Here is a 22,424-nt window from a genome sequence, read left to right as displayed (position 1 = left end):
GAACAGAACCAATCTAACACAATGAAAAATGTATTTCTTTATTTTCCTGAACATGCAAAAATAATAAAGATGATGTAGCTTTCGGATCAAGCACAAACCTTGCTGCAAGCTTTATAGCTTAACTTCCTGGTGAGGTTGTCACAGGCTTTAAAACCAATGGATATTTTGCCTAGGTGTACTTTCTATTGACGGTTGGCTTAGAAGTTGTTTTTAATTTGTCCTTTTTTCCAATATAGGTTTCAAACCTGTTTACACGAGATGAAATGGATGAAGTTAACAATGATCTCACTCCTGTATTGAAGCAGGAGTTTCCAAGACGGCCTGCAACCAACGAGAACCTATATGAATACTTCATGAGCCGGGTCCAGCAGAACTTGCATGTAGTGCTTTGTTTCTCACCAGTCGGAGAAAAGTTTCGTAATCGAGCTTTGAAATTCCCAGCACTGATTTCTGGGTGTACAATGGATTGGTTTAGCCGTTGGCCAAAGGATGCCCTAATTGCAGGTAGGATCATATCTCAGCGCACAGGAAATGATGTAACAATAGTCAAGATTCAACATGAGAAACATTGGCCAAGATTTTCAATGAATGCCTTCGTGTCATATCCAAAAAAGCCAGGGGCGACCTATCACACACAATCACATGTTTCTCAGCTCATTATCTATGCAAGCCAAATGCTGCATGAGTTACTTTAGAAAACATGGTGAGTGAACCAGAAGAGCTTCTTGCAGGTGGGGATTTACAAGGGGGTGGGTTCAGTGAGGTGTGGAAACTTTAAAGTGCAGAGAGGGGCTGGTATGTTGCTTGAGTGGCTGAAAAGTCAGGAGAGGGAGAATACAGTTTCAAACGTCTAAAATAAAAGAATACTCACCTAACTGGCAACAGAAAACTGAAGTAATTAATTCTTTGCAAGTTAATGTTGAGTCCATGGATTAAAGCTTCAAGAATTCTGGATGTAATTTAAGGATAAGGGGCAAACCTTTTAGGACTGTGATGAGGAGAAATTTCTTCACCTTGAGAGTGTTGGGCTACTGGAATTCACTACCACAAAAAACGGTTGAGGCCAAAGCATGTGTGTCCTGAGGAAGGAGGTAGGTATGCTGTTGTGGCTAAAGGGATCAAGAAATATGCGGGGAAAGTGAAATTAGGGTGTGGAGTTCGATGATTAGCCATGATCACATTGAATGGTGGAGCAGGCTTGAGGGGTAGAATGGCTTACTTCTGCTCCTATCTTCTACGTTTCCAGGGAGCAACTATATGATGGAGATTTAATGATATGATTTTAATGAACATTGAGTAAATGGTATAATTTAATATGAAACAGTTTTATTTCACAGAGATTTGTATTTATGTCCTATCACATTTCATATGCTATGAATTTCTTGAGTTGCAGTGACTGCAATAGAGACAAACATACAATGATTTAGCTGTGATTTCACCAATCCATCGAAAACACTATTTAAAGTGATAGTTTTTTCACAGAAGTGTCCGTTATTTTTAAAAAACCATTTGTTACTAACTTGTATCAGGTGTCTTGTGACAATTTAAATGCCATTGTATTCAGATTTAATACTTTCCTTATGTGTTTTGACTTTAAGTTTGATGGATCAGTGAAAAATATTGGGAATATTGATGTAGTCTGCTTCTGTGAGTGTCTAATTCCCTGTATAACAACACAAGTACAAAAGGTATTGTTATTAATGCAGGAGTTTGTGAGACTGAAAAAGTAGCCACTGGAAACCAGAAGGTAGCACTCAAGAAACCACAAAAGGAGCATTATTTGAATCAGAGATAGTAGGAACTGCAGATGCTGGAGAATCCGAGACAACAAGGTGCAGGGCTGGATGAACACAGCAGGCCAAGCAGCATCACCTTTTCTGATGAAGGGTCTAGGCCCGAAACGTCAGCCTTTCTGTTCCTATGATGCTCCTTGGCCTGCTGTTTTCATCCAGCCCTGCACCTTGTTGTCGAGCATTATTTGAGCCTTGGACAACAAGCAGTATCACAGGAGAATGAATGATCTCCTGCTGTGTGCAAAGATAAGTGGCACTTATTTCTCTCCACTGCTACAAACTCGGATCACTCACTTTCGCTCTGCTGCTCCATAACCTGCGAAAGTCTGCATCACTTACATGACATACTCTCAAGGACTCATACCCATCTAATTCCCTTAAACTACTAAACCCTCCTGCCTACTTAGTTACTGGGGATGGCTTCCAGCTTGTATGATTATACATGTTCAAAAACTGCTCCTGCAGCCATTTCAATCATGCTCAACCTTTCTGTTTAGCCCAGTGCTGGAGACATTGGCACACAACTGCAGCAAGGTTAGTGGGGGGGAGATTCTGTTGTGAACTAAAGATCTTCATCGCTTTGAAGAAAGGACCGTTGAGCTGGCCAGGAAAACTAGGACAGTTACTGTAGTGATAGAGAGACATGAATGGGCCAGCAACCCAGTAAGTTAACAGAAATCTCTGCTCTTCCTGGATTAGCATGAAGGCAAACACATTTCTCTGCATATATTATTCTGTATCCTCACCAATTAATTCTTTATCTGCTCTTCTGTAGGCATTATCACCAGGCCCAGGACAAGAAGCTACAACCTGAGTCACCTTGTGCCATCACCATCTTTGAACCCATCACCCCAAGAGAATGTATCAGCAAAGCAGTCACCTGTACCTTGACTAGTACTTCAGCTAGATTAGAAATGGGGATACAGTCTGGTGAACAGACCATTAACATGCATCCACAGCTGGTGGAGGAAGAAGTGCCCAAGATCCTTGACACTCTGAGGAATGCTGGGGACCAGGCACTAGCTGAGCTTCATATTTAAGATGTGCCTCTGTACTTGACTGTAAATCACATGATCAATCTACAGAAAGAGGCAGGGCACATCAGGCAGGAGTTCCAGAGGCCTTAGTAGCAAGATGGAGGAGTCCTTCCAAACTTTGATTACTATAATAGCTCCAAAATGAGATCACTCAGCTACTCTTCCACCTTCTTCCATCGGGCAGAAGGTACAAAAGTTTGAAAACATGTACCAACGGATTCAAGAACAGCTTCTTCCCCACTGTTAGAGCCATAGAATCATAGAGATGTACAGCACGGAAACAGACCGTTCGGTCCAACTCGTCCAGACCAACCAGATATCCTGGATAAATCTACTCCCATTTCCCAGCATTTGGCCCATATCCCTCTAAACTCTTCCTATTCATACACCCATCCAGAAGCCTTTTAAATGTTGTAATTGTACCAGCCTCCACCACTTCCTCTGGCAGCTCATTCCATACACACACACAACCCTTTGCATAAAAAAGTTGCATTTTGGTCCCTTTTAAATCTTTTCCCCCCTCACCTTAAACCTATGCCTACTAGTTTTGGACACCCCCACCTCAGGGAAAAGACCTTGTCTATTTACCGTATCCGTGCCCCCCATGATTTTATAAATCTCTTTAAGGTCTCCCCTCAGCCTTTGATGGTTCGGGGAAAATAACCCCAGCCTATTCAGTCTCCCCCTATAGCTCAAACCTTCCAACCCTGGCAACATCCTTGTAAATCTTTTCTGAACCCTTTCAAGTTTTGTAACATTGTTTCTTTGGCAGGGCAACCAGAATTGCACACAGTATTCCAATAGTGGCCTAATCAATGTCCTGTACAACCGCAACATTACCTCCCAACTCCTATACTCAATGCACTGACCAATAAAGGCAAGTGTACCAAATGCCGCCTTCACTATCCTGTCTACCTGTGACTCCACTTTCAAAGAGCTGTGAACCTGCACTCCAAGGTCTCTTTGTTCAGCAACACTCGCCAGGACCTTACCATTAAGTATATAAATCCTGCCTTGATTTGCTTTTCCAAAATGCAGCATCTCACATTTATCTAAATTAAACTCCACCTGCTGCTCCTCGGCCCATTGGCCCATCTGATCAAGATCCCGCTGTACTCTGAAGTAAACTTCTTCGCTGTCCACTATACCTCCAATTTTGGTGTCATCTGCAAACTTACTAACCATACCTTATGACACTTTTGAACAGACCCTTTATATATTAAAGTTGATTTTTCTCTGCACTTTCTCTGTAGCTGTAACACTATATTCTACATTCCGTTCTATTACCCTGATGTATTTATATAAGCCATGATTTGCCTGGATAGCACACAAAACAATACTTTTCACTGCATGTCGGTACATGTGACATTAATAAATCAAATCAAATCAAAACAGGGAGACCTAGGTCCAGCTATTCCAGAGGGTTGTAATAACGTCCCTGAACAGGTTGATTAGAAAGTACCTAACTCATGTTTACTGGAACAGCCCTTATAGGTAAACTCACACTGTAGCCCTGAATTCTAGGATTGATCTTGGCCACATTCCTTGACTGAAATGGAATCAAACCTCAGTCAAGCGGTTGGACCAAAGCATGCCTGACTGTGACCAGCCCCCAGACTAGAATTAGTCCAATCCTGGACTGACTGTGGTAGCATCCCCTAAGTGACTGGAGTTCACCCGCAGCCCACTAAACATGCCTCCCATTTTCCTTTTACACATGGCCATGCTCTTTTGTGTACATGTAGTGTATTTGCTGCATAAGCTGCTGGCATATTTGCCACCTCTGACTTTAGCACAACACCCTGTTATATGGCAACATATTTCCCCCCTTCACATTGATGCCTCACTGTTTCCTACAGCCACGTGCTCCTACCTTGTCTCCTGCACTAAAGTGACACTCACAGCCTCAAGCTGTCAGCTATGCCTTCTAAAGTGCCTTTCTGATATAAAAACTGCTGCATGATCCTGTCCACTGAAGTGCTGTCTGAGAGGCTGAAATTGGTGCATTGCCATCCTCCAGTTGTGTAAATAGAGAGGTCAGGGAGATATGTCCATGAGCCTTAGTCGCCATGGAGAAATGTACTGCAGTTGTAGAGGTTACAGTAAAAGTGAAGTCAAGGACCATTGAGAAAGTTTTGGCACAGGCAGCCAAAGCTATGTACTCACTAAGACGAGGCTGAAAAATAAAGTCACCAGGTACATGATTGGTTTATGCAGTCGAATTTCTGAAGTGTCGAGTATCTCCATTGTGCAGAAGTTAATTGAGAAGGGGACGTTCAATACATCAAGTTGAGTAATTAATGAGATGCAAATGCATGTATATAGGCTTCTCTCCACCTGATGGTAATAAATTCAATTTGCTGCTTAAGGAAGGAGAATCTCATTGTGAATGTTTACTTTGGCACAGACAGTCATCTGACTAACTCAACATGCTCACCATTAATTTCACCATGTCAGAGTGTAAATTGAATAAATAGGTACCTCAGTTTCCAACATTTGGATAATTTTACTTATTCTTAATTGCCATTTTCTGACCTTTTTTCTTCCATTCTTTTATTGCAGCGGTTGGCTAATCTGGAATTCAAACTGATGCAAACAGTCCTCATGTTTTGGCTAATTGATATGGGAGGTATCCTGTTTTCTGTCAATGTCTGTCAACGTGCACTTTCCAGCAAGAGATACTGGAGAATGATCAGGTTTAGAGATCTTGGCTAAAATTCCCTTCCGACTTAGGGTATTGAGGTCCATTGATGCCTTTGTTCATTCAATCATTGGGGAAGCTCCTAATTTAACCTTAAGACATTTGGACATTGCATTTAATTTCTTAATTAAGCAAAGTTTGTTTGACAGAATAAGGTTTAAAGTGATGAACTAACTCATTCTTATCTTGAACAGTGAAGCAGTATTCTTACACTAACATTTTAATGTCCTGGAAGTACTCTAATGCTTGTTGAAGTAACATCGAGTACTTTTTTTGTTCTATACATTAGTTTAGCTCATTCTAAGGAAACAAAATGTTTTGACAATACTGCAATTCTGATTTTTTTTTTCAAATAATGAATTTGTGCTGAAAAACTAAATTGATCAGCATAGTTATATTTAGGCAACTTAATAAACAGATAGAGAAAATTCCATTTGCACTAACTTTTCATAAACAGTAAAGTATTGCATTTGAAGTCTGGCTAGTTTTAAATGGACCTTATTGCTTTTTCTTTCCTGGAAGAAAACAGAATAAAAGGTTGCTTTATGAATATTAAATGGCCAGTAAATTATTCAATAATCCAGTATTAAAATGTAAAAATTATTAGATTTATTTTCAATATGATAGTTTTGACAATTTCTGCAGATATTACCCTCAACCTTTATTTGAGAAGAATTTTGCTGTTATGGCAATATTTTTGAAAACCAATCAATGCAGAAATGAGCAATGATATTTCCAAATTGAAACAGTGAATCATAGAGCTGGGTTGTAAAATGTACCTTGTAAAATTAGACTTTGGACATTGATATGTTTGGAATTGCATCAGTCAGTGATGGATGAAAAATTCAATTTAGCCATTTGCACAAAGGAGAAAATGTGTCTGAATTTTGTACTGATCCACATGGTTGTGTTGGGCAAGGAACATTTTCGTTTCAGGTACATCCCAATGCTACACATTGCCCTATTAATTTGCCTATGTTTCAACCATAAAAGAGAACCCCTTCCTGTATCAGTGTGACTCTTTTCCCATTTGAATTAATCTTGTAGGCTTCTGTTTGAGATTGAGAAGGATAGATTTTACAATTTTACGATTGAGGAAACAGTAAGCCAAATGATGTAACGGCAACAGCTTCTACTTGTGTAACACTTCTAATGTAATAAACATTCCATGATGCTTCATTATTCCGTTATAAATCAAACTTTACACTGAGCCACATAAAAGGGACATTGTACCATAATAAGATGGCTGATCAAGGAGGCAGATTTTAAGGTACCTCTTAAAAGAGGTATAGAGGAAAAGACATTTAGTTAGGGAGTTCCTGAACTTAGGGTCTTGGCAGTTGAATGTGCAGTTGCCAATTTTGAACAGATTAAAATCAAGGATGTTTAAGAGGTCATGATTAGAAAAGTACAGATATCTAGGATGGTTGTGGGACTTGACGAGTTATAGAATGTGGAGGGTGTAAAGCAATACAGACATTTGAAAACAAAGATAATCTCTTTTTAAAAAAAAATCAAAGTTTTGCTTAATTGGGAGCCAATGTGGGCCAACGAGCAATGGAGTAAATGAGACTTGATACAAGTTACAACATGAACAGCAGAGTTTTGGATGAGATCAAGGTTATGGAGGATAGAACATTGAAAGTTGGTCAGAAATGCTTTTGAATCCTCTAATTTGGAAGAAACAAAAGCTTTCTTGAAGATTTCAGCAGCAGATGAACTGAGTCAGGGTTGGAGTTGAACAATGCTATACAAGTAGAAATAGGCAATTTTTGTGTTGTTTTGAATATGTGATTGAAAGTTCACCTTGGCATTCCGATTGTGAACAGTCTGATTTGACTTCATACAGTTGCCAATGATAGAGATGGAGGTTGTAAGTAGGAGGCAGCAGATTTTATTGTAGGAACCAAACAATAGCTTCAGACCTTTCAATATTTATATAATCATAGCACTGATGAAAGCCATTTGTCCCATGATGTACATGCTGCCTCTTCAAGAGTGCAGTTCACCTAGATCCACACACTTGTCTATTTTCCACAGTACAGCAAAATTTTTCTTTGCCGATTAATTAGCGAATTTCATTTGAAGGCTTTTAATTGAATCTACCTCTACAATACACCCAGGCAGAGCATTGAAATTCCTCACCACTTATTATTTCCTTATATTGTTGTGAGGGAGTGTAGTCAAGGTAACTGTGGCAGTCATTAGGCTTGTAATGGATAATAGTGGGCTGCCTATTATGAAATGAAAGCAATAAAATCAAGGAATCAGGGAGATTTAGAGATGGACCTGATGAAGGTAAGAGAAGGATGGAAATTGGAAACAAAACTGAATTTTTTCCAGTTTTGGGTGAGAGCAGGAGGAAGCAATGTAGACCTCATCGATGAATTGGAGAAAGAGTTGTCGGTGGGGTTCCAATTAGGACTGGAACAAGGAATGTTCCACATATCCCACAAAGAGACAGGCACAGCTGGGACCCATGTAGGTACTCATAGCAACACCTTTGACTCGGAGAAAATGAGATGAGTTTAAAGGAGAAGTTATTCAAAGTGAGAATGAGCTCAGCAAGGAGAAGGATGGAACTCTGCAGGCCTATTTTCAAGGAAGAAGCATTGAGCTTTCAGACCATCCTGATGAGGGATGGATGTGTAGAGGGATTGCACATCCATGATGAAAAAGAGATGGCTAGGACCAGAAAACTGGAAATTATGGAACTGACCTAAAGTATCTAATGAATCACAATTGTAAGTGGGAACAGGCTGAATAAAGGGGGGATAAATAGAGTCAACTGGGGGCTTTGGTTTCCTCTCACAGTACAAAGACGTGCGGGTTAGGTCGATTGGCCATGCTAAATTCCCCTGTAGTGTCCAAAGATGTGCAGGCTAGGTGGGTTAGCCAATGTAAATGTGGGGTTATGGGGATAGGGTGGGCGTTTGCTAGGTATTGATGGGTTGTTCTTCTGAGAGTCGGTACACTCACATGTGCCGAATGGCCTCTTTCCACGCTGTAGGCATTCTATGATTCCATCATAGGAAGAAATAAGTTCCATGGGGCAGGAACAAGCTGAAAGGATAGGTGTGCCAGGGCAGTCCTGCTTGTAGCTTTTGGGAAGGAAATAGAAACGGGCTTTGCGGGGTTGGGGTCTAAGAGATGAGAACCTGTGGAGGTGAAATCTCCAGAACTGATGAGGAAAGTGTCAGTCCTGGAAACTACAGCCTGATGTTACATAATGGGGTCATGATCCAGGGGAGATGGGAGGAAATGTCATGAGAGTCGGCACTGAACTTCGCATCAGACCATAACAAAACAACCATTGTTGAATTGAGGTTGAGTTGGAACTGAAATACTGGTTGAAATTCTGTTTCATTAAACAAAGGAGACACACTACCTGGATTTATATCTAGGGTTTTAAAATATATGCATTGTTTTTTCTTTAGTGTCCGACCATTTCTTGTCCTCATTTGAGATTGAATGCACACTGGAGGTAAAACAGCAAGTGGTGGAGTGCATGGGTACTTTCCAAGATGGTGTAGCAGAGAAAAGCGTATTGTACTTTGAAAGGTGCGTCAACCAACTCATTGAGATTAACCTATTAAGTCAGAGACATGACTGGTGGGAATACTATTGAATTTTCAATGTAAGGATGCTTGCATCTGAATATTTGAACATCTCCATTATACTGGAGATATTGGCTATATTGGCTTTTAAGGTATTGCTGATTGAAACATTGTTTATTGTAATGTGGATTTTGCATATGACATGGTTACATTTACACTCCAATATTATCCACCTGTAAAAATGAAAACATCAGAGGAGATACCTTAAGCCAACTTAACATCAATAGGCCAGTGATACTGTATTTTCAAAACATTGGAAGTCATTGACAATTCCCCAGTGTGGTGATCTGCTGTATCACCAGGAATGTTTGAAGCTGGAAGGAATCCATGGTTATGTTCAGTTTTAAATTTAAGGTGGTCATGTGATTTTTTTTTAACCTGAAATAGATCCTTCATGTAGGAATATAGCCTCCCAAATGGCCTAGTGGTATTGTCTGTGGCCTGTTAACCCAGAGAGCCAGATAATATTCTGGGGATCCGAGTTTGAATCCCACCATGGCAGATGGTAGAATTTGAATTCAATAAAATATCTGGAATTAAGGATCTAACGATTACCATGAGTCAAGTGTCAATTGTCTGGAAAAACCCATCTGGTTCACTAATGTCCTTCAGGGAAGGAAACAGCCATCCTTACCTGGTCTGGCCTACATGTGACACCAGACCCATCGCAATGTGGTTGACTCTTCACTGCCCTCTGGGCAATTAGGGATGGGCAATAAATGCTGCCTAGCCAGTGACACCCTCATCCTGTGAATGAATAAAGAAAAAAAAATCACAAAAATGAACATATCCTTTACATATAGTCTTAATTTTTCCTCCCTGATATATATTGAAGCTATTCCATGGAAAACCCTTCTACTACAAATCTTCCAGAATAATTTAATTTTAAGCTGTTACTTATGGTTTTGGCATTTAGTTTTAGCAAAATTATATTTTAAAAAGAATTGACCTAAACATATGTTTAATTAGGTTCGGAGAGAAGAAGAATCAGTGTTATTTTGGCCAATACATTCAGTGTATCATATATCCATCGCCCCATAAAAAACTTTTAGATTTAAAGGTCACACTTGCAGTTCTATATAACTCTCTGGAGTTGACCTTTGTAGCAGCACAACATGTAACGCAATTGGCATTAACTTGTCGTTATCTGTTATAGTCTCAGTTAACTATGTGTTGACGGTAAATGAATTTATCAGCAGACATAAAATGTTTTTGGCAGGAACTGTGACAAGCAGGAATTAGACTGCTGCTGCATATTTTGTCACAAATACAAAATTATTCATTGTACTTGGATAACCAGCTTTTATGTTGCATTAACAGATTCCGGCGGTCAACCCATGTTACACCTAAATCCTACCTATCCTTCATTCAGGGCTACAAAGCTGTATACAAGGAGAAGCAGTCAGAGCTGCAAACTGTGGCAGAAAGGTAGTGTAAGCTGACCTATTCTGAACTATGGATTCTCTGTTCATTTAAAAAGCATACTGTGTATTTTACAGAATTACAAAAGAAAGTTCTTACACATATATATAGCACCTTTAACAACTTCCAGACACCACAAGCGCTGCCTTGAACCTCACTAATCTGTCTTTGGGATGCCTACAGCAATGACCACCAGTTAACAATGGCACTATTAGGCCATTGAGCTATTAGCTTTCTGACCGGCTGTTAGCTTTTGGGGTTAGGGTGTCATCTTTAAAGAGACACCAGCAAAATGCCATCCTAGGTCCTGTTACCCTCCTCCCCTTTTGGTCCAGTGAGTGGAATTGCCTGTAGATAGCAAAATTCGGTCCATGCAATGTAATAAATAAGGCAGCCAATATATTCACTGTAAAATTTTACAGAGCGTAAGTAAATGATCAGATAATATGTTCCTTGATGTGTTGATTAAGGGATACATTTTTGCCAGAACATTATGAAAAGTCCCCTATTCTTTTCTGATTGGTGCCTTGGGATCTTTTAACTTAATTGCAGAAAGCATAAAGGGCTTTGGTTTAATGTATTATCCAAAAACAGCACCTCCAAAAGTGCAGCAATCCTTCATTTGTGCACTTGACTCTCAGTCTAGGTTTTTATGCTCAAGTCTTTGAAATTGGACACATGCCCATGATGTTATCACTGATCCACAACTGGTACATAAATGGACACAATCTAAGTTTAAAATGAAGAATGGTGATTTTACTGTTATATTGGACTTTTTTTCTTGATGTTGGTTAAAGGCATAAGTAGAATTGGTACTAATGTTTGATTTTTTTTCTCCTAAAGAATGAAGACGGGTTTGCAGAAGTTGAAGGAAGCCTCAGAATCGGTTGTGGCCCTCAGCAAAGAATTAGAAACAAAGGAAAAAGAACTTAAAATAGCCAATGACAAAGCTGACATGGTAATGAGGTGATAAATTCACTAAATGACAAATGGTTAAAACACATCAATTACATTTTTGTATATTCAAAATACTAATCCATGGCACATTTGAAAATGATCACCTTTGCCAGTGATATTTTCCAATATTAATTTTGAATCAGCACTAATTGTGCAACTTTTCACAGAATATTATTAATCTATTGTTCATAGTGTATTAAATAATGGAGACTAATGACTACATTTAAATACTATAAACAATGTATGCTCTTGCTTGTAACCAATTTTTGCAAAAAGTCTGCAATATCCTACCATGGTACCAGAGACAAATAGTTAATATAACTGTGTTGCAATAAAGGGATATTCTCTTACAGTTATTCTCCTTTGGAAAGGTTTTAATATTTGTCAAGAGTAAACATGTTGCATTGAAAGTAAATGTCAATAATTCTTTAATAACAAATATCAGAATAAATTTTGGAAGTTAGGTTTAGTGTCCTATATTTCAACCAGTGTGTTGCAATCTAAATCCACCGAAGCATTGGAATGTTTTCAGCAAACATACAATAGATTGGTAAGATGCAAACCTGAGTCCGAATCGCAATTAATTCTCTGATGTATTGAACCACTCCAGTTCTCTCCTGGTTGGCTTTTTACCTTCCATTCCCTGTAAACCTGAACTCATTCAAAATCCTGCAACTTGCGCTCTATCTCTCATCAAATGTCATTAATTTAATATCCTTCAACTGAGTAACCTCCATAGGCTCAAAGCGAACCAGTGCCTACATTTGAAATTGCTCATCCTCAGCTTCAAAATTCTGCAAGCTCTTTGGAGTAAAAGAATAATAATACTTTTACTCTAATACTACTGAGCATGTGCAGAAGGCGTTTTGTCACTATGACGTCAGATGACATGCTACTGGAACCTGCATCAATAACATTCCAGAGGGATATTTTATTACCATAAATAGTTACGTTTAATAAAGTCTGTTAATGTTCACTCAAATGAGTGTAGACCTTCAATCTCCATCTCTAATCTTCTCCAGAATTTCAATCCACTGGAAATTGCTGAAATTCTGACCTTGTGCATCACCAATTTCCTTCACCTCATCATTGACATCCGTGCCTTTAGCCACCTAGGGTACAAGTATTGCAATTTTCTCCCCACACCTTTTCACCTCTCTATCCTTCAAGACCCTCTTTAAAGCCTACCTCCATCAACGTGCTTTTGGTTATATATTCTTGTCTCATTCTTGGGCTCAGTGTCAAATTTTATCTATAATCTTATGATGGGTCCTGAACTGCTTTGGTACTTTGAAAGTACCATCTAGTGAAAGTTACTTTTGTTGACTGTGCTTCAGAAAGGCATAAAAATTGGCATAGAACAGGTTACTGAGAGGAGAAAAGGATTTTAAAAGAAAGAAATGAAATAGAACATAATACCATAAAGGTGCCTTCTTTACTATACATTCATGCAGCCTTCAAAGTACCAGCACAGTTTAAATGAGAACATTTAATATTTTGGATGCGCTGTAATGTACTGTTGTCACTGTATAATTGACATAAGCAAGTTTAATTCTGTAGAGGGTTGAGGTGCATTGATATGTAATGAAGTTGGAAAGAAATCTGGTTACAGATCCTGTACACTAATAAATAATTAATAATGGTACTTATTAACTGCTGTTACAAGGTGCTGAAAGAGGTGACTCTGAAGGCTCATGCTTCAGAGAAAGTGAAAATGGAGGTACAAAATGTCAAAGACCGAGCCCAGGCAATTGTGGACAGCATATCGGCAGATAAGGCAGTGGCTGAGCAAAAACTTGAAGCTGCCAGACCAGCACTAGAGGAAGCTAAAGCTGCTCTGCAGGTATGCCAGGGCAATGGTGGAATATTCATTAAGGTGAATCTGGTTTAGCTTCAATTAGTTACATAATTGTTTTTGACTGGCTCAGATGCAATGGGCAAAGGGCCTTTTTCTGTGCCCTATATCTCTGTGACTCGATGACTCTAATGAAATCATCCTTGCTGAAGTGTTTGGCTGCTTTTATATTTAAAAAAGCTTATTTTCTTCTGTGAATGTGCTGTATCACAATCTGGTAGGAAATGAATGTGATGCATATCACGAGTTGCCAAGCTTGATAAGGTTGTTGAGGAAGGTTTGATATTTTCAAATAGAAAGACTATATAGATATGGTTAGAGATAGTAAGAACTGCAGATGCTGGAGTCTCAGAGATAACACAGTGTGGAGCTGGAGGAACATAGCAGGCCAGGCAGCATCAGAGGAGCAGGAAAGTTGATGTTTCAGGTCGGGACCCTTCTTCAGAAAGATACGGTTGTGTTAAATTTTTCCGCTAGGTTGCAATCCTGGCATCGACCCAGGGTTGACTATGGTGGGATGTTGGTCATAATCTTCCTACAAGAAGATATTAAAAAACCTTCTCTGGAAGTCCAATCCAATGATGAATGGACCAGAGAAATGGAGGTGTGGGAGTCCCTATTTGAGGGTTTACTGTGATGTCTTGTCAGCAATATGACTGGGACAATCAGCCACTATGGAGGCAGGCAGGACACTGCAGGGGCACTTCAAAATGGAGGTATTTTCTGCAGGATGGGGATAAATTAAACAAACATGAATGGCCAAGCTGTAAGGTTAATCTGTTGGAAGGGTATAACTTCCTCAGGATGGTTTTCAGTCATGGATCTGGGTGCCATATCACAACATTCTGGGTTGAGTGAGAAGGAATGTGCATGGCGTCATGGCATGTCCACACGAAGCTAGCTCCAGTTAAATACTACTGTCAAATTTTAGCAGGGACCTGCCTGTCTTCAGGAAGATCGCAGCAACATCTTTACCCCAAACAGCCATTAACTGGGTCTAATTGGCTAATCACTGCTGCAAGTAGGGTAACCTCTGCCTCATTGATCCATCCTTTGTCACATTCACTCGGAGGTAGGGATGCATCAGGAGGTCAACCTGATGCACTAGTTTACAAGTTTTCGCATAGTTCCACCTCCCTATTCAACTCTGCAGAACCAGAAAACTCCCAGTAATACAAATGCAACCTCTGTCAAAAATCTCCAAATGTCTGGCACAGAATTCCAGTGGTGAACTTCTAATAGTTGCATGAAATGCAGTCCCCTTGGATAGGAAGAGCAATAGATGCTGTATGGAGCAGTGAACTAGGCAGCATGGTAATGTACTTCACCTTTATTGTCATTTATCCAAGCCAGGTTTTGCAGTCAACGTACTAATCCATTCGCTTTAAACATTGCAGACAATTAAACCAGCAGACATAACCTTAGTGCGAACACTTGGTCGGCCTCCTCATCTGATTATGAGGATAATGGACTGTGTGCTGCTGCTTTTCCAAAGGAAGTTGAGCCCAGTGAAACTTGATGTAGGAAGGAACTGTGTTATTCCATCATGGCAGGAATCACTGAAACTTATGGCAGGAAACCTTCTACAAGCATTACAGGTGAATGCAACTGAGTAGTATTGTTATTAGTTACTATAGCAGTCTAGTAACACATTAGAATATAGTAAACTGGCATCTTTAGTCAGAAAATGTGCACCATGTTCTGCAAAGATGTGATGAAAATTAGCAGCTTTAATCCATTCAAAATTCTGGAATTATTTTAGCAGTTGCAGCTTAAAATATGTTTCGATCTTTTAATAAATTTGATGGCTCAATCAGCAATGAAAACCAACAAGTCCTGTTAATCGATACATTTAGACAGCTTAAAGAATTAAGAAACCCTTTTACTTTCAGCTTTTCCCTCTCTCCCACTTCTACAACATTAAACTTCTGCACAGTGTGGAACAGTAGCTTGCCAACAAACTGTATAAAAACTGTTGTAATTGAAGAGACAGATTCTGACACAGTTTGGCCCTTTCCATTTGAATAAGATGATAATGCAGAACTTGCTGCTCATTGTGATTCTGGACTTTATTTTTCCGTAGTCTGTCACTTATGTAACTTAAATTTTTTTGATTACATCTATAGTAAGTCCCTGCTTAATGATTCCTTTGACATTATTTTACTGCAACTCTGTTAATAAGGTAGCGCCAGTATAATGGTTCAACATTGTCAGTTTCACACGAATATCATTCCCAGCTTTCCTGTTATTTGGCCTGCTTGTTCAGATAACTTTTTCACTGCACTTCCTCCTTCACCCATAGTCTACCTACATCCCCATATTGCTGCCATCCTTGACACAAAGCTATCCTTCCCAACATTGCTTCCTACTGCACCCACTGCCACCTTGTTTCCTGGGCTTGCCACCCTCCTGGCCTTATCTCCCTTTTGGCTCTGTGTCTCAGTTTGGCCTGCTCTGGCCTCATCTCCTGCCCCTGTTCTTCTCTTCATTACGGGCTCCGTTCCTGAACTCTCACTGAGGCTCTGGATTCTGTCTAGTGGCAGAGGTCAGATAGTATAAATTGTTCAGGGAATCCAGCTGCTACTTGCATTGACCAACTTCTGTCATTGAATGGAAACTGGTTAATATAACAGTGTTGAACAATAAAGGTACGTCATTTTAATATTTATATATTTAGTGATACATTTTACTTTGCAAACTAATTCAGCTAGAAATTAGGTGTTGTACATGATGGTACAGTATTTGAACTCCTACATTATTTTTTCTGAGTGAGAAATGTCCAAAAGAACCTAATGGTGGCTTTAACATTGATTCCTATGGAAACTATGATTTACTTAAAGTCGCTGCTTAAAATTGTGATTGCCAGGAAGCAACCACAAGCCTAGATGTTTTGGTGTGATGGGACAATAAAAAACTAGCAGGTGGCTATCAAGTGGTAGGCCAGGGAGCTCAAGAAAAGACTGGCAGCGTTCCTTGCTTGACGATTTGCATGAGCTGCCACAGGTCACCCTGTAGTGGGGTTTCACCCTGTAGTGGGGGTTTCACCCCATAACCTTCTAACTCTCTCAGTGGTGGCCTGCTGCTGAATCTAATTTTAAATTAACAAATTTGAAAATGTTAAAGAGAAGGCATCTCCATTTTAAAGAGCCTCTTTGCTTACATACCTTTCATTATGGCATGTTGATCCTTTCAAACTGGCAATCCTCTGATTGTATTGCAGTTATAAGAGCTCAGCCACTGATCTTAACTTAACTTAATCATTAATTGGCTACCTGGGGGGAAATCACAGGCAAAATCATGTGGGCAGGCTTGAAACCCAGAAATAGACCAGATCTGTGTTTCCTCCCCGCTGGAGGGAAAATCCAGCCTCTTTTGCTTTATCATATGTTGTCCATCACTTCATTTGAACCTTGTATCAAAAATGAGGTTAGACCCTGAGACCAATGTGCTAGTTATTGGAAAACCATCTTCTAACTGAACATTTCTGAATGTATGTGTCATTAAAATGATCTTTTGTTTTCACAGCACTTTCCCAAGGACAGCATCAATGAGGAAACTATAGAACTACTGTGTCCTTATTTTGAAATGCCAGATTACAACATTGATGTTGCCAGACGGGTCTGTGGTAATGTTGCAGGTCTTTGTTCCTGGACTCAAGCAATGGCTTACTTTCATGGAATAAATAAAGAGGTGTTGCCACTTAAGGTTTGTTAATGAAAAATAATAGGATTACTGTAGGATATCTTGCAGCAGCAAGGCATGTAACACCATCTGCCATTTGTAAGCCTTGCTTTCTCACAGTATAATTACATCAATACCACATCGCTTCTTATATTTTTTGATAAGGCACAAAATAGGATGTTATTTTCAGAGTTAACCAGGAGCAGTGCAACCTGAAGAGTGACTACTTTTTATCCACGCATCTTCCCTGTTTGAAGTTATTGTAAAATTTAAGCATTGACATGTTTTTAGCATATGGTTGTTTTCGTGTAAAATAGTGGCAATGTGATTTCTGAGCGTAAATTGTAACAGGAGCTGTAGCAGATGTTTAATATTATGCTAGACTCGCCTACAGAAGACGTGATAAAAGAAAAATTGGAAAGCATTTGGGGAGGCACAATGACTCAGTGGTTAGCACTGCTGCCTCACAGTGCCAGGGACCTTGGTTTGATTCTACCCTCAGACAACTGTCTGTTTGTAATTTGCACATTCTCCCCGTGTCTGCATGGGTTTGCACTGGTCTCCTTGCACAGTCCAAGATGTGCAGGTTAGGTGGATTGGCTATGTTAAATTGCCCATAGTGTCCAGGGATATGCTGGCTTGGTAGATTAGCCATGGGGAAATGCAGGGATAAGGTAGGGATGTGGGTCTGGATGGCTGCTCTTCAGAGGCTTGATGTGGACTCAATGGGCTGAATGGCGTGCTTCCTCACTGTAGGGATTCTGCTCTATTCATTAATGGGTTTGGAAAAAATCAGCATGGATTTAACAAAGAGAGATATGCTTAACTAACCTATTGGAGTTTTTTGAGAATGTAACCAGTAGAATAGATAAGGGAGAATGAGTAGATGTGGTATACTTGGATTTCAAGACAGCTTTTGATAAAGTCCCACTTAAGAGTCTTGTGGGAAAATTAAAGCACATAGGATTGAGTTAATATACTTGCATGGATTGAGATTGGTTGACAGGCCAGGAACAGAGGGTGAGAATAAATGGATCTTTTTCCTGGTGGCAGGTGGTGACTAGTACTGTACTATAGGGATCAGTGATTGGGCCCCAGTTATTCACATATGGATAAATAACTTGGATGAGGGAACCAAATGCAATATTTGCAAGTTTGCTGATGATACAAAAATTGAGAGGGGGGTGGGAAAATGGTCTAGGCAAGTTCAAATACATGGCAGATGCAATGGATAAATGTGAAGTTATACACTTTGGTGTAAAAGAAAAAAGGTAGGATATTATTTTAACAGTGGCATGTTAGACAATGTGGATGTACAAGCGAATCTGGGTGTATTTGTACACCAATCAACAGGCAGGTGCAGCAAGCAATTAGGAAAGCAAATTATATGGTGGCCTTGAGTTTAGATGCAGGTATGTCTTACTACAGATATGCACACATAAAACCACACCTGTAAGATTAAATGCAGTTTTGTTCTCCCTACCTAAGAGAGGATATACTCTGACCTTACCTTATTTGGGTGAATGCTCATTGGGTAGTGTTAGGAGGCAGTGAACAGGGTGTCAAGGGCCTGCCTTTCTGAACATTAGATCTTCATTTCAATTAAACATTTCATTTCAATAATTTCCATAGAGGGAGTGCAGTGAGGCTTCACTTGGCTGATACTGGGGATGGTAAGACTTTAGAATGAAATGAGATTGGTTTGACTAGGCCTTATTCACTAGAGTTTAGATGATGAAGGGGGATCTGATTGAAACATAAAATTCTAACAGGGCTCGACAAAATAGATGCAGGGAGGAGGGTTTCCCTGGTCGTGGGGTTGTTGAACCATGGGTCACAACCTCAGGATAAAAGGTAGGTAAATTCACCAATAAGATGAGGAATCAATAACCTGTGGAATTCACAACCACAGAAGGCTGCGGAAGCCAAATCAATGAGTTTATTCAAGAAAATGATTCTTTTAAATAAGATATTAAGAGCATCAAGCGTTGTCAAGACAGCAGGAATATGGTGTTGAGATGGAGAATTAGCCGTGATGATATTGGATGAGAGAACAGGCTCAAAGGTCCAAATGGCCAGTTCGTGCTCCTAGTTTGTTTCCATTTCCATGTTTTTACACTGCCATATTCAAAGTAGTTGCCATTTATAAACAGCTTTCTTCTTCCCCCCAATATTCTCAAGGCAAACCTTACCAGACAGGAAAGTCGCTTGGCCACTGCTATGGAGGATCTGAAGAAGGCCCAGTGTGAACTTGATGCCAAACAAATTGAGCTTGATATCGTGCAGATGGAATATGTACAAGCAATGAGAGAGAAGCAGGTAATTACAATACAGCTAATTTGACTGAGTTATTTTGTGTTCTTTTATATATTTTGTTCTGATATGCAAGAAAGACAGAACTTGCATTTATCTGCTACCCTTTAATGACCTTATGTTATTCCAAAGTGCTTAGCAACTAAATACATTTGAACAATAATCACTGTTATAACATAGGGAAATGCAACAGACAACCTGCATGCAGCAGGTTTCTACAAACAGCAGTGAAATAAATAATCAAACAGACAATCTGACCTTTGGTAACATTGAGGAATAAATGTGTATCTGCAACAGTAAGTCAAACAAGAAATGAAATCAAGTATCAGGTACAATGGGTGACCAATCCACTGCCACTTGTTTTGTCAGCTTCCAAGGAAGCTTCTCAGAGGCTTTACCTCTTGCAGTAAATCTTACTTAAAGCACCTTTTTCCTTCATCTGTCCCAAATTTCCTCAGCCTTTGTGTCAAACAGGTAAAGTCTCCATTCGCACTGATCATGCTGCTTACTGACCATGTCGTTTAAAACTCCTTTATATGGAGTTGCTATGAGTCACTTTTTGGCTTCACTTCATATTACAATAGTCAGCACCTTATTTGGACAAGGGATTTCTGATGTTTGATGGATTATTGCCACTATGAGACTGCTGCTTTTATAATTAGGTCATGTTAACTTACTGAAAGGCTATTAGCTGTAGGTCTGAATCTGACTTTTGCTTTTTAAAAGTAATTTTGAAAAAGAATTCCCAGTTGAAGTCCCACTTTTTGGTAAATTCTCAGATATACTCACTTGGCCTTTGCCTCATTCAGGCAAAGTCTGTCCTCACACTGAGACATAATTTTCATTTTTTAAATTGCTTGTGTTCTCCGTATACATTTCAGCCCCAACATACACTCTGTTAGAATATTGAACATAACATAAGATGCCGGAAGAATTGTACCACTAATGAGGTTTAGTCAAAAAGTTAAAAGTTTGGAGATATTGTACCATAACACCAGAGTTATTGTGACAGCAGCCAGAAATTATTTGACCTCCAACTTCCACTTGACGAATTTAATCTCCTTGATTATCTAGCAGAATTTATTCCTTTAGCATGTGTATCTCAGCAATGACAAAATAATTTTTGAAACCAAGCTTATGGTATCAGCAAAAGAAGATTTCTGTGTGCCAAAAGGGGTAACTGGAGCGAGGTTCGACATAAATTGAATCATCCCATGTTATAGGTAATCTCTGAACTTGCCAATTTTAGCAGATGGTATATACTCACAAAGTAGAAACAAATTAATGACGCGATATAGAAAGGAAGGTTGATGACTTTTGAATATTGAAATAATTATATTACTTGATTCTGAGATGTTACTAGAGGATGCTGAGCGTTGCCGGCAGAAGATGCAAATGGCTTCAAGTTTAATTGATGGTTTGTCAGACGAGAAAGAACGTTGGACCAAACAAAGCAAGGAATTTGCTGCTGAGGAGAAAAGACTTGTGGGTAAGTGGCAAGAAAGTAATTACCTCATGCTGTGAAACATCTCTGTTATTTTTTTAAAGAACTGCAAAGTACTCACTCATGAAAAATTGAACAAATAATCATTAATTATTTATGAACAAATAACACAGAATTCATATCAAATGCAGTGTTGCAATCTAAAATGGACCAGAATTACATTGTTTCTTATAACTTACATCGAGTACCAACCAAGGGCTGGTACTCCAAGGGCATGGGTTCATATCCACCACATCAACTGGTGGAATTTAAATTCAATTAATTGATCAAATCAATTAACTAATAATGAAAAAAATGGAATTGTAAGTAAGTATCAGTAATGGTAACCATGACATTATTAGAGATCATTGTTTTAAACAAAAAACACCCATCTGGTTAAAAAATACCAACCCTTCAGCGAAGGGTGTCTGCTGTCCTTATTTGGTCTGGCTTGCATAAAATGATAAGACATTAAGAAATAGGAACAAAAGTAAGCCATTGACCCCCTCAAGCCTACTCCGCCATTTAATAGGATCATGGATGATCTGTCATTCCTCACATCCATTTTCCTGCCCTTTCCTCATCATCCTTGATTTCCCTATTGTCCAAGAATCTATCTCAACTTTAAATATACACAGGGACCCTGCCCCCACAGTTTTGTGCAGCAAAGTGTTTCAAAGACTCTCAGCCCTCTGATAACAGGAATTCCTCCTCACCTCAGTCTTAAAATGGTGCCCTTTTATCCTGAGGCAATGCCCTCTGATCCTAGACTCTCCCATGGAGGGAAACATCCTTTCAGCATTTACCCTGTCAAGCACCTTCAGAATCCTGTATGTTTCAATAAGATCATCCCTCATTCTTTTAAATTCCATTGAACAGAGTCCCAACCTTGTTAACCTGTGCACCTAAGACTATCCCTCCATACCAGTGATCATCCAGTGAACCTTCTCTGAACTGTCTCCAATGAAATGAGATCTTTCTTTAAATAAGGGGATTAAAACTGCTCACAGTACTCAAGATATGGTCTCACCAGCACTTTGTACAGTTGCAGTAAGACTTTCCTACTCTTCCACGCCAACCTACTTGAAATAAGAGCCAACATTCCATTAGCTTTCCTGATTGCCTACTGCCCCTGTGTGCTAGCTTTCTGTGTTTCATGCACAAGTACTCCTAAATCCTTCTATGTTGCAGCTTTCTGCAGTTCTCTCCATTTAAATAATACTCTATTCTTTTGTTTTCCCTTCTAAAATGAACAGCTCCACATTTTTCCAAATTATACTCCATTTGCCAGCTTGTAACCCCACTCACTTAACCTATCAATATCTCTCTGTAAACTGTTTGTATCCCTCCCATTACCTGCCTTGACACTAACTTTTGTGTCATCTGCAAATTCAGCTACAGCGCATTTGTTTCTTTCTTCCAAGTCATTAATATATATCGTAAACAGTTGTGGTCCCAGCACTGATACCTATGAAATACCACTAGTCACAGGTCACCAACCTGTAAGGGAACCCTTTATCCCTACTCACTGTTTTCTGCCCATGAGCCAATTCTGTACTCATGTC

General features: G+C 39.4%; 1 protein-coding gene across 1 annotated transcript in view; it reads left to right on the top strand.

The window, feature by feature from the left end:
* Positions 1-22,424, top strand: part of LOC109919602 (dynein axonemal heavy chain 5-like) — a 251,683-nt gene that overhangs the window by 187,918 nt on the left and 41,341 nt on the right. Inside the window, exons 55-63 of the mRNA XM_048605989.1 lie at positions 237-504; positions 8,969-9,092; positions 10,469-10,576; positions 11,414-11,528; positions 13,194-13,370; positions 14,780-14,980; positions 16,908-17,087; positions 19,245-19,382; positions 20,730-20,865. Of these exons, the coding sequence (XP_048461946.1) occupies positions 237-504; positions 8,969-9,092; positions 10,469-10,576; positions 11,414-11,528; positions 13,194-13,370; positions 14,780-14,980; positions 16,908-17,087; positions 19,245-19,382; positions 20,730-20,865 (1,447 nt within the window). The remainder of the gene's footprint in view (positions 1-236; positions 505-8,968; positions 9,093-10,468; positions 10,577-11,413; positions 11,529-13,193; positions 13,371-14,779; positions 14,981-16,907; positions 17,088-19,244; positions 19,383-20,729; positions 20,866-22,424) is intronic.

The sequence above is a fragment of the Rhincodon typus genome, chromosome 15, assembly GCF_021869965.1.
Source record: "Rhincodon typus isolate 14 chromosome 15, sRhiTyp1.1, whole genome shotgun sequence".
In the NCBI taxonomy this organism is placed as follows: domain Eukaryota; kingdom Metazoa; phylum Chordata; class Chondrichthyes; order Orectolobiformes; family Rhincodontidae; genus Rhincodon; species Rhincodon typus.
This window is presented reverse-complemented; position numbering and strand designations above follow the sequence as displayed.